The sequence below is a fragment of the Bufo bufo genome, chromosome 3, assembly GCF_905171765.1.
Source record: "Bufo bufo chromosome 3, aBufBuf1.1, whole genome shotgun sequence".
In the NCBI taxonomy this organism is placed as follows: Eukaryota; Metazoa; Chordata; class Amphibia; order Anura; family Bufonidae; genus Bufo; species Bufo bufo.
In genome coordinates, this window is record NC_053391.1 from 313,852,898 (window position 1) to 313,866,299 (window position 13,402).

Sequence of the window (13,402 nt, forward strand, 5' to 3'; positions counted from 1 at the left end):
ACAGTCCAGTCCATATGACTCTGTGTCTATCTACATTATATTATGACAGTCCAGTCCATATGACTATGTGTCTATCTACATTATATTATGACAGTCCAGTCCATATGACTATGTGTCTATCTACATTATATTATGACAGTCCAGTCCGTATGACTATGTGTCTATCTACATTATATTATTACAGTCCAGTCAATATGACTCTGTGTACATTATATTATTACAGTCCAGTCCATAGGACTCTGTCTACATGATATTATTACAGTCCATATGACTATGTGTCTATCTACATTATATTATTACAGTCCAGTCCATATGACTGTGTCTAGATTATATTATTACAGTCCAGTCCATATGACTCTGTGTACATTATATTATGACAGTCCAGTCCATATGACTGTGTACATTATATTATTACAGTCCAGTCCATATGACTCTGTGTACATTATATTATGACAGTCCAGTCCATATGACTGTGTCTACATTATATTATATTATGACAGTCCAGTCCATATGACTGTGTACATTATATTATGACAGTCCAGTCCATATGACTCTGTGTACATTATATTATGACAGTCCAGTCCATATGACTGTGTACATTATATTATGACAGTCCAGTCCATATGACTGTGTACATTATATTATGACAGTCCTGTCCATATGACTTTGTGTCTATCTACATTATATTATTACAGTCCAGTCCATATGACTCTGTGTACATTATATTATGACAGTCCAGTCCATATTACTGTGTCTACATTATATTATATTATGACAGTCCAGTCCATATGACTCTGTGTACATTATATTATGACAGTCCAGTCCATATGACTCTGTGTACATTATATTATGACAGTCCAGTCCATATGACTGTGTACATTATATTATGACAGTCCAGTCCATATGACTGTGTACATTATATTATGACAGTCCAGTCCATATGACTGTCTACATTATATTATGACAGTCCAGTCCATATGACTGTGTCTACATTATATTATGACAGTCCAGTCCATATGACTGTGTACATGATATTATGACAGTCCAGTCCATATGACTGTGTACATTATATTATTACAGTCCAGTCCATATGACTCTGTGTACATTATATTATGACAGTCCAGTCCATATGACTGTGTACATTATATTATGACAGTCCAGTCCATATGACTGTGTACATTATATTATGACAGTCCAGTCCATATGACTTTGTGTCTACATTATATTATATTATGACAGTCCAGTCCATATGACTCTGTGTACATTATATTATGACAGTCCAGTCCATATGATTGTGTACATTATATTATGACAGTCCAGTCCATATGACTTTGTGTCTACATATTATTACAGTCCAGTCCATATGGCTGTATCTACATTACAACAGTTCAGTCCTTATGACCGTCTATATCTTTGAATCACAGTCCACTCCATATTGCTAGGCGCCTCTAGTACAATCCAGGGCACATAGGAGGTGTGCACAAATTTGGATAAGAGATGAAATGAGGTCATATTTGATTGTGGGGGCTGCCAGGCTGTCCACTACCTCATCCACAATAGTAGTAGTAGTAGCAGGGAGCACAGGCCGCCCTGAGCTCTCTCACATGCTCACTCCTACTCCATAACCCCGCACTGCCCCGTATAAAGATCTCTTTGTGGGGTCCGGAGCTGGCGGGGGCGTGGCCTGAGTGCAGCTGCAGCCGGGCGGGGAGGGGGGAGCGGGCCAGCAGACAGACTGACGCCGGCCTCAGCATTGTTCACTGTCGCTCCCAGCACCTGGGCTCAGCAGGGAGGGGAGAGCCTGCAAGGGAGAAACCCTGCCAACATTAACCATTTGTGCTGCCTGCATGCAGGAATGCTCTTACACAAACACTAATTGTAGCTCATTAGGCTTTAAAGTGAATGCTGAAGGTTTTACCACAGCTGTTGTCATAGCCGGACCTTGTCTATAGCTGTAATACTGGGGGGCATATGAAATGTGGGGGGTTACACTCAGAAGGATCTAGATATGTACTAGGTGGCTTTTTATTAGACAACTATTACATATCTGAAGCGGCTCTACCGCCTGTGGATAGACTTCATGGTTAGGCCTCACGCATGTGACCGTATGTACTTTGCCGTCCACAAACTGTGGATCCACGAAATGCAGACTTTTTGTAGACCCATTGGGGGTCATCTCCGGACATTTTTATGGCCTGTGAGACAAAATATTGCTGTTTTTGTGCCACGTTGGACACATAGGAGTGTTGCGAGTGTGGCAGGGGTTTGCCCGTCAGCCCCGACAAATTTACACCAGGCATAAACGTTGGCGAAAAACTACTCCAGCCATTTTTACCGTTTTCCAAGGGGAGCACGGACTGCTTAAGATAATAGGATAATATTTTGTCGCAGAGGCGTTTTTACGCCATCATCGCCACTTGGTAGTGGTGGGGCAGGGACTTTGGCTCCAGCAAATACTCTCTTTTTGGCCTGAAAACTTTCTTTTACATCTTTTATCTTTTACACCTGAAAACTACTCGTCAGGCTAGTGTAGTTTTACTCCAGGCACACGGACTGCTGGCGGTGCATGCCTTGTCATAAATTAGGCGAATCCTCCGGTAGTGCAGGGGAGAAAGCAAAGATCGGCGTGAAAAGCCACTCTACGCAGTATTTTGCGGATCTGTGGTTTGCGGACTGCAAAATAGGTTTGGTCATGTTCATGTAGCCTCATACTGGGATTCAGGGTGCCAACCATTGTAACTCCCACAGGGGTTGTCACCCAGCTTGTCTAGAGATCAGAATGGCGATCCTGCCTGGGTGTTGAATGATACAGTAAGTATACTATAACTAAGCAATTATTCTAGGAAAGATGGAAGGAAGATTTAATAGATATTACTTGTTATCCAACTGTTCCAAGGATGGCCTTTACATGGAACTGGCATCAAGCACACGGCTGCGTCTGTAAAGGCTCGTGTCCGTTTCGGGTTTTTTTGCGGCCCGTGTGCATTCCATTTCCATTTGTCTGTTCCACAAAAAAAGAGAACATGCCCTATTATTGTCCGCATTACGGACAAGGACAGGACTGTTCTATTAGGGGCCAGCTGTTCCATTCCGCAAAATGCGGAATGCATGTGGACGTCATCCGTATGTTTTGTGGACCCATATTTTGCGGACTGCAAAATACATACGGTCGTGTGCATGAGCCCTAAGTAAGGGTACTTTCACACTTGCGGCAGAATAATCCGGCAAGCAGTTCCGTCGCTGGAACTGCCTGCCGGATCAGGCAATCTGCATGCAAACGGACAGCATTTGTAGATGGATCCGGATGCGGATCCTTCTCACCTATGCATTGCAAGGACGGATCCGTCTCTCCGTTTGTTATACAGACAAAATATGTCCGTTTCAATTTTTTTTTCACATTTTAACCAGTCTGCGCATATCCGGCATTCCGGTATTTTTAATGCCGCATCCGGCACTAATATATTTCAATGTAAATTAATGGCAGATGCAGCATTCCGGCAACTGATCCGGAATTTTGGACGGAGCAAATACCGCAGCATGCTGCGGTATTTCCTCAGTCCAAAACGCCGTTCAGTGACTGAACTGAAGACGTCCTGATGCATCCTGAACGGATTTCTCTCCATTCAGAATGCATGGGAATAAAACTGATCAGTTCTTTTCCGGTATTGAGCCCCTAGGACGGAACTCAGCGCCGGAAAAGAAAAACGCTAGTGTGAAAGTACCCTTAGGCTATATTCACATGTGCAGATTTCTAAGTAAGGCCGAATGCACACGGCCGTGAGCGGTCCGTGGTATCCCGGCCTGGCATCCTGCTGAGAGCAGCACGGCGTCATAGCAACCAATGATGCCGTGCGCTCCTGCTCTGAGTAGGATGCCAGGCCGAGATATCACGGACCGCTCACGTCCGTGTTTCACGGCCGTGTGCATTCGGCCTAATAAGGGTGTCTTAACATGGTGTTTTGTAGAACGTTACGATGTGTATTTCAAGGAAAATTCATGTCAGATTTTCGATACTCATTACATTTTCCATGTGTACTTTTATGGTTTTTAATGTGTAGATTTTTTGATGCATATTTTGGTTATTTGATGCATATTTTCCACTGACTCAATGCTTAGCAAGTGAAATAAACATTTAGCGTACGGCTACACGGCGACATGTGTCACGCGACATTTCATGTATTGCTCGTCAATGCTGTCTGTGGACATATTTCACGGATTTGATTGCATACTGCTTGTTGAAATACACACCATGTGAGCATAGAGAAAGAACAATGCTACTCGTTTTAATCCACTCCAGGTTTTGGCTTCAAAAGCTGCTTCAAAAAATCTAAACAAAACCTGCATGTGTGAATATACCCTCAAAATATGTGAGTCAGAAGACGACATTAATCTAAGTCTGGGGGGATTCCCTTTCCCAAGACCCTCCTGTTGTCCTAAATGAATCCGTGTAAGTAGTCATTATTCATTCATTATTATATAGTGGGAGAAGACGTCACATGACGACAGTGTGGATGAGTCAGATGGACTAATACTTCTTCATAGGAAAACTTTACATTTGTGAGGATGTCCCAGAACAAAATGTTCTTCAGCTGCCATGTTCAGTATTGTAGAAGAGTAGAGCAGGCTTGGGTACTAAGAACAATATATAATTATACAGGGCAATGCCTTCAAGCTATTGACCTTTGAGCCAAATACATCCAATGTGCAAAGGCTTTATGCCATTGAACATAGCAACAGACCCCCACAGTCTTCCCTGCAGGCTATCTCAGACCATATGACCATACCATATGATGGTATGAAGGAGCTCTTCATGTATAAACAATAAGTGGTGAAGAAGCCTCATCCTCAACACAGATGGCCATTTCAAAGATGCCTGTACCCTGGAAAACAGAAGTTAACATTTACAAGTTTTACTATCCGTCCCACATAGTCCAAGATAAAGTAGGAGGAGGATAACCTCCAAGATAAAGTAGGAGGAGGATAACCTCCAAGATAAAGTAGGAGGAGACATATCTAACAGAAAAACTTGCTTTGTTTCCCTTAGCAACCTCTCAGAGCTCAGCTCATTTTTTCAGAGCAGTATAAGGGTCCATTTAGACAACCGTAAGTGTTTTGCAGTCTGCAAATTACGGATACCGGCTGTGTGCCTTCCGCATTTGGTGGAATGCACACAGCCAACCTTATATAGAAATGCCTATTTTTGAATAGGACATGCTCTATATATTTTGCACGGCCGCGGAACGGATTAAGACAGCACCCCATTGAAATGAATGGGTCTGCAACTGTTCCGCAAAATTATGGAACAGATGCGGACCCATCTGAATGGACTCTAAGAAATGAATTGGTTACTATAAGCAACAAATACAACCTTAGGCCTCATGCACACGACCGTAATTCTGGCCCCCATCCGATCCACGTTTTTTATTGATCAGATGCGGACCCATTCATTTCAATGGGGCTGCAAAAAATGCGGACAGCACACCCAGTGCTGTCCACATCTGTATGTCCATGCCGTAGTCCCGCAAAAAACTAGAACATGTCCTATACTGGTCCATTTTGTGGACAATGATAGGACATTTTTGTTGAAGGGTAAATGAAAATGGCGGCATGCCAATGGCTGGGATCCGTGTTTTTTTTTTTTTTTTACAGATCTGCAGTTTGCGGACCGGAAAACTTCTTTAATCATTCATTCACTGTATTCCTGATTTAATCCCATACTTTAATAAATAAATCTATTTTCCATCCATTTTTAAATCCACTGCTGCTTACTGCTAAGACGACAGAATGGATAACCCACCATGGGAAACCCGTTCTCTATGATGAAGGCATTTCTCATTGAGGAATATGCCACCTGGAGATCACACTACTAAAATCTTGCTTACAACAGATTGTAGTGGTCATTTGTCACTTTGCAAGGCAGTGTAAATGGAAAACAATGGTATGGCCAATAGCAAGCAGTCAAAAGCTAGATAGCACAGACAATGGGAGCAATTATCTGCTTTGATGCCATGGGCAACTCCATTGTTGATGTCTCCACATCTCATTGTTATTCTTGTATGTAGCATTGGGGGATCTTCGGGAGAAAACGCCTGTTTGCAGCTTCCACCTCTGTTCCCTCTATAGCTACAACATGGCTCTATGGCTTTTACAGCTAAATAAAATGACACTGACTTTCCATTATCTGAGTACAGATGGCCAGAAGTGTGATGATTTATAACAGGAGCCAACTATCAAGATAACCCCTTTTCTATAGCTACCCATACATTTAAATAGTTGCATTTGGCTGAAAGCTACCTGCCGTTTGGGGGGGAGTTATAAAGCCTCCATATACATTAAACCTCCGTTATGTAACTGTATGTCATAAGCCTCCATGACGTATAGATATATCATGGAGGCAGATTAGCTGTGCCCACACGATCATAGCGGAGCCCTCCACTGCCTAAGGCCTCTTTCACATGAACGTGTGTCCCCCGTGGCCGTATCGCGGCCCGCATACGGCAGGTCCGCAATACACGGGGCACCGGCCGTGTACATTCCGCATCACCGATACGGACCCATTCACTTGAATGGGTCCGCAAATCCGGAGATGCGGTGTGGAACGGAACGGAACCACTACAGAGTGCTTCTGTGGGGTTCCGTTCTGCAAAAAGATAGAACTTGTCCTATCTTTTTGCGGAACGGAGGGATCACGGAACCCATTCAAGTGAATGGGGTCACAATCTGCATGCGGCTGGCCCACAGTCGGTGCCCGTGCATTGCAGACCGCAATATGCGGGTCGCAGCACGGCCACGGGGGACACGCGTTCGTGTGAAAGAGGCCTAACAGTTGGGCTCCAGGCTGTAACAGCCAGGATAGCTCCTATCTTGACTGTTTATCCTTGGAATGCGGGTAAATAATTTTTTTTTTTTTGCATGAGACATGTTATTTTTGTGCAAAAGAAGTGGAAAACAAGTAAAACTATGCATATACTTATAATCATACCAACCCATGCACAATGATACAAAAATTTTTAATATCTTTTTATTTTATTTCCACTCCTATAAAGAGTTAATGTTTAATTATGACGTTATATGTACCCAAAAAGGTGATATTTTCAATATGCCCTTCATCCTACAAAAAAAGCCCTTGAAAAATATAAAAAGTTATGGGTCTGTCACCGCTGCCAATGAAGTAATACGTGCTTGGCAAGGACAAAAAATGTGTTTTTATGAAGCTACTCAGTCAACAGCAATCTAATGTGTAAGGACAGGTATAGAGATCCCATTAAATAGATATAAAAAAAAAAAAAAAAAGTGAAATCAAAGTCAGAGTTATCTGACCTTTAGGCTGGGTTCAGACCTGAGCGTATTCGTTATGCGCTTTTTACAGGCGTTTTTATCGGGCGTTTTTAATGGGCGGAAACAAGCAAACGCCCATTTAGGCGCGTTCCCGCTGAAGGTCTATGGGTGGGAACGCGCGACAATACGCCCCAAAGAAGCTCCTGTACTTCTTGGGGCATAGGGCGTTTTACAGCAATACTCACCTCTGCAATCCCCTACCGATCCAGGGTGGTCTCCAGGTGACTGCTGCAGCCAATCAGTGACTCCAGCGGTCGTGTGCTGTAGTACTGCCAGTGATGGGAGCCATGATACCAGTACTATGGCACATGAACTCTGAAACCACTGATTGGCTGCAGCAGTCACATTTAGGGACCTTCTGTGCTGGATTAGGAAGCGATTGGAGAGTGAAGCATTTTGGATCTGTTATTTTATAACATTTGCTGCTATTTGTTTCCCCAATGTCAGATAAACCATAAAAAAAAGATCTGCTCAATAAATGCTATTCCCTGCTTGCCCATGAAAGGGTTAACAAGGCATGTCAAGTTGTTTATAGGAGCATTAGAAATGATTGCCATGTAGAGAGAGGTAACACACAGCTGTATTGACTTTCTAACACCTTGCTCTCTGCCTATAACCGCCCTGTGTAGATGCACCTATGCATACAGAGGTGTGTGCACTTGTGGCTGGGCCATGCCTGGGAACGGCTCGAGGTGATATGTCGCCTTTAAGCTGCAGCTGTTTGACAGGAGCCCCGCCCACTTCTCGCCTCTAGCTGGACGGTCTGTGGTTGCCAGTGGAGACGCGTCCCCAGCAGGAGGGGCACTGGGGGCGTGACGTCACGGCCTGGCGCCAGGCTGTCTGCGAGCGGGGAAGAAGGGAGGGGGAGTGCAATGTTCACATACAAACCTGTGTACACAGAGGCTGCTATGCGGATACATTGTGTGTGGCTGTCACTCAGCAGAACATACATGTCTATGGAAACAGGATTAGCAACAGAATACAACTGTTCTCTGTAGGAAGAAAGCCCCTAGCTTGTATATACATTCGCTGTAGAAAGCCCTGATTGTGTACACTGTATATATATATGTACATGGAAAGACGGAGCTAAAATAAAACTATATGAGAGCGATCTGTATTAGATACATAGGGATACATAGAGCTGGATTAGCTACAGTAATAGATCGATTAGAAAGATCTATGATACATCTGTATTCGATCTGTATTAGAAAGATAATGTAGATCTAATTATCTGGATTAGATAAATGATAAATACATAGATCTGAATTAGATTAGATAGATAGTAGATAGAAGATATATATAGATGACAGATAGCAGATAGATACTATAGATAGATAGATACTATAGACAGATAGATACTATAGACAGATAGATACTATAGACAGATACTATAGAAAGATAGATACTATAGACAGATAGATACTATAGATAGATACTATAGATAGATACTATAGATAGATACTATAGATAGATACTATAGATAGATAGATACTATAGACAGATAGATACTATAGACAGATACTATAGAAAGATAGATACTATAGATAGATACTATAGACAGATAGATACTATAGATAGATACTATAGACAGATAGATACTATAGATAGATACTATAGACAAATAGATATTATAGATAGATACTATAGATAGATACTATAGACAGATAGATAGATACTATAGATAGATAGATAGATAGATAGATACTATAGACAGATACAGATACTATAGAAAGATAGATAGATACTATAGACAGATAGATACTATAGATAGATCTGAATTAGATTTCTTTGCCCACTCTAGCACATTTGGACACATGTACATGTCTGCAGCTTGGGGGTCTCAGACCTGTGGAGGGCAGCAATTACAATGTAACACGTCCATTATATCCTGACATTCCATAACACAGAGAAATAGCCGCACAGTCATGTTACCCCCCTGTCTGTTTTGCTCATTCAGTTCCCAGCCTCTTCCCTCCCTGGTCACAGGATAATATTCCTGACGCCAGAAAGTCTGGAGGTCAGAGAGGGAGGAGGGAGGGGGGGAGAGGGGGGCAAGGAGAAGGCAGTCAAGAGAAGGATTAAACTACAAGGAACAGAATCACACATAGATCTATGTACAGTATACCCACACACCTCCTTCTGTTTGTAATAATGTGTCATTCACTATATATATATATATATATATATATATATATACATATATACACAGTGAGGAACAGAAGTATTTGAACACCCTGCGATTTTGCAAGTTCTCCCACTTAGAAATCATGGAGGGGTCTGAAATTCACATTGTAGGTGCATTCCCACTCTGAGAGACAGAATTAAAAAAAACAAATTCAGGAAATCACATTGTATGATTTTTAAAGAATTTATTTGTCTTGCACATAAGTATTTGAACACCTGAGAAAATCAGTGTTAGGCCTCTTTCACACTGGCGTGTGCAGCCCGTTGCCGTATTGCAGCCCCCAAAATGTGGGCGGCAATACACGGGCGCTATTCCGTGGGCATTCCGCACATTCACTTGAATGGGTCCGCAAATCCGGAGATGAGGAATGGTGCGGAATGGAACCACGAAACGGAACCCTACGGAAGCACTACGGAGTGCTACTGTGGGGTTTCGTCCCATACTTCCGTTCCACAAAAAGATAGAACATGTCCTATCTTTTTGCGCAACGGCCGGATCGCAGACCCATTCAAGTGAATGGGTCCGCGATCTGCTGCGGGTGCCCCACGGACTGTGCTCGTGCATTGCGGCCCACATTTTGCAGGCCGCAGCACGACCACCGGCCACACACGCCAGTGTGAAAGAGGCCTTAAAGAGGACCATTCACTAGGATACATGTATTGAAATAGTTATATTACCTTACAGTGCGGCCCCCAGTGATGTCTTTCCGCTTTTTTTTTTTTTTTTTCAAAGGACCCCCCCTTTCGTCCACTGTGGTCCCCGTTTGTTTTGGGGCCTCATATGCTAATGAGTCGATTCCGTTCAACTAGGCGGGGACTTGAATTTCTCCTGGGTGCGGTTATCTTCTCCCTGGCTGCAAGCGCATCCAATGAGAGCACCCCGCTCTTAGCCAGGGAGAAGGAGCTCAAGTTCTTGCGAGATTCGCGAGAACTTGAGCTTTTACACATCCTGAGCCGTGCGGCATTTGGAGTCCCCGGCGGATGCTGCTGCTGCCGCCTATGCCGCCGCCGCTGCGATGCTCACCGCTGGGGATTCCAAGATGGCGCACGGCTCAGGATGTGTAAAAGCTCAAGTTCTCGCGAATCTCGCAAGAACCTGAGCTCCTTCTCCCTGGCTAAGAGCGGGGCGCTCTGATTGGATGCGCTCACAGCCAGGGAGAAGATAACCGCACCCAGGAGAAATTCAAGTCCCCGCCTAGTTCAACCGAATCGACTAATTAGCATATGAGGCCCCAAAACAAACGGGGACCACAGTGGACGAAAGGGGGGGTCCTTTGAAAAAAAAGAAAAAGCGGAAAGACATCACTGGGGGCCGCACTGTAAGATAATATAACTATTTCAATACATGTATCCTGGTGAATGGTCCTCTTTAACACTGATTTTCTCAGGTGTTCAAATACTTATGTGCAAGACAAATAAATTCTTAAAAAATCATACAATGTGATTTCCTGAATTTGTTTTTTGAAATTCTGTCTCTCAGAGTGAGAATGCACCTACAATGTGAATTTCAGACCCCCTCCATGATTTCTAAGGGTCCATTCACAGGTCCGCAAGTGTTTTACGGATCCGCAAAACACGTACACTGGCAATGTGCATTCCGCAATTTGCGGACCGCACATCGCCGGCACTATAATCGAAAATGCCTAATCTTGTCCGGACAAGAATAGGACATGTTCTATTTTTTTGTGGAAACGGAAGCACGGATCCGCAAATGCGGATCTGCAAGTGCGGATGCGGACAGCACATTCCGGCCCCATTGAAAATAAATGGGTCTGCACCCGTTCCGCAAAATTGCGGAACGGATGCGGACCCATTTTGCGGACGTGTGAATGGACCCCAAGTGGGAGAACTTGCAAAAGCGCAGGGTGTTGAAATACTTCTGTTCCTCACTGTATATATGTTATAGTCAAATATATCTAGATTTATATACACACATTAGATCTGACACAATTAAACACAGTAATTATTTTCAGGTAGTGTGTTGCATACTTAACCTGTTTAGTTAAAATGTTGCAAATCCAATAGAGAGGCGTGCAAAAGCCCCCCTCCACAGCCCCCTGTCCTCCTCTGTGACATGAATGACACTGTCTCCAGTCCACAGGAATCGGGAGAAGCTGTTTGAAAGTGTTCAGCCAGCTGTTATCTCAATATTATGGAGCAGTGGGGTGGAGAGGAGGGGCAGATCTGCATAGGGAGGGAGGGAGGAGGGCCGCGCCTATATATAGGGACAGCAGTGCATGTGCCTGGCAGACACTCGGTCAGCGCTAGAGGCAGCACCTGACAGCTCTCTGTAGGCATCAAGCAGCAGATCCAGCATCCTCCCCGGAGAAACTACTACTACTACTACTACTACTACTACAGCAGCCATGAAAGCCATCAGCCCTGTGAGATCTCTGGCCAGCTGCTACCAGGCTGTGTGCTGCTTGTCTGAGCAGAGCCTAAGCATTGCCAGGAGCAGTAATCACAAGGGATCAGAGGAGCCCATGGGTCTTCTCTACGACATGAATGACTGCTACTCCAAGCTCCGAGAGCTGGTTCCTGGGATCCCTCAAGGAAGCAAACTCAGCCAAGTAGAGATCCTACAACATGTCATTGACTACATCTTCGACCTGCAGATAGTGTTGGGTGAAGAGCAGGAGCACAACTCCCTCCTCTCCTTACAGGTAAGTTCTCCTTCTACCTACAGCTAACCATATCCATGGCAGGTTCTCCTCTGCTGTAGTTAATGAACCCATTGCCTGACTGGATGCTAATGATCATCTCTGCTTCTCTTCTGCAGAAATCAGACTTCTCAGAAATGACAACGAAAGGAGATGCCAGCAGTATCTGCCACTGACCATGCCACCTGCCAAGGTAAGAATCTGTTTGCATGTGCTGGTCACCCTGGGTTGTGGGGATCTACTAGTCCTAGCATAGAGAAGATACTGGTATTATACATGCAGTAGTAATCTGAGTGAGCAGTGAGAGTAGGAGGAAGCTGCTGCCTGTCAGTGACTAGCTGCTAGATGTTATCAGGCCTAGGGGAGGTGCTGGCTTCCTCTCAGGCGCCACACTGTCTGCACCCCTCCCTTGCTGTGACTCACATTCATATACATGCATATTTCTTCTTCTGCAGGTGTGGGAAATTCATGAGAAGGAAAAAAAAACATCTTTCCATGAAGCAACAGAATTGGAGATGGAAGAATTTAACTCTTTAAAGCCAGCAATCAAGATTTTATCCCACAATACAGACTGTTTTTCCTCAAACTCCTTGATTCCTATATCTACTGGTTTATTCTACAGCAGAACGCTGCAACCAAGAGACCAAAAGACGAAAGTATTACGTGTATTCAAGTAGAGCCTTCTATTTTTACATTCCCATGAGGACCAAAAAGCCATCATTCCTCCAGTACCCCAGTGTGCTGTCTCGACCAACGTGAATCCCAGTTACTGAAGACAGCATTGATGTGTACCCGTTGCCTTAAGAGCTGTATATTTTTTGTACCATGTATACTTTTTTATGCCTTCATCTATTATGTAAGGACATAGAAGCCTAAATCTGTGGTGTGGACCCCAGAATATCCCTCTCTCTAAAGTAGAGAATTATGTGTTGGAACTGCACAGTTTCAGATCTTAGAAAAGGAAACTTTTTATAAAAGTTATTTCTTGTTTGTAAATAATAAACCAAATCTTATTTTTAACCATTTGTTTCATAGTTTTTTATTAGATAAATAAACAATACAAAAACAAATAGTAGTTACATTGTGTGACTGTACGTCGTGTGTCTGTGTGAGCTGGCCAGCCTGGAGCGTCCTGTGGGGATAACAGCTGCATCTTCCTATTATCTACCTATCCTATATCTATCTATATTATTTATCTATCCATATCTATCTATTATCTA

At 43.6% G+C, this 13,402-nt stretch overlaps 1 protein-coding gene across 1 annotated transcript; it reads left to right on the top strand.

Annotated features, from left to right (window-relative positions):
• The first annotated feature begins 11,757 nt into the window (after positions 1-11,757).
• On the top strand, positions 11,758-13,202 carry ID3 (inhibitor of DNA binding 3, HLH protein). Its single transcript, XM_040424293.1, has 3 exons — positions 11,758-12,185; positions 12,302-12,375; positions 12,638-13,202. Exons 1-2 carry the CDS (start codon positions 11,889-11,891, stop codon positions 12,356-12,358), a joined length of 354 nt encoding a protein of 117 aa, XP_040280227.1. The 5' UTR covers positions 11,758-11,888; the 3' UTR covers positions 12,359-12,375; positions 12,638-13,202.
• The last annotated feature ends 200 nt before the right edge of the window (positions 13,203-13,402 follow it).

Excerpts from the sequence above, each read along its gene's own strand:
- ID3 (XM_040424293.1), top strand. The coding sequence starts at position 11,889 with ATGAAAGCCATCAGCCCTGTGAGATCTCTGGCCAGCTGCTACCAGGCT. Across the intron at positions 12,186-12,301 it reads ACTCCCTCCTCTCCTTACAG|AAATCAGACTTCTCAGAAAT; the intron begins GTAAGTTCTCCT and ends TCTCTTCTGCAG.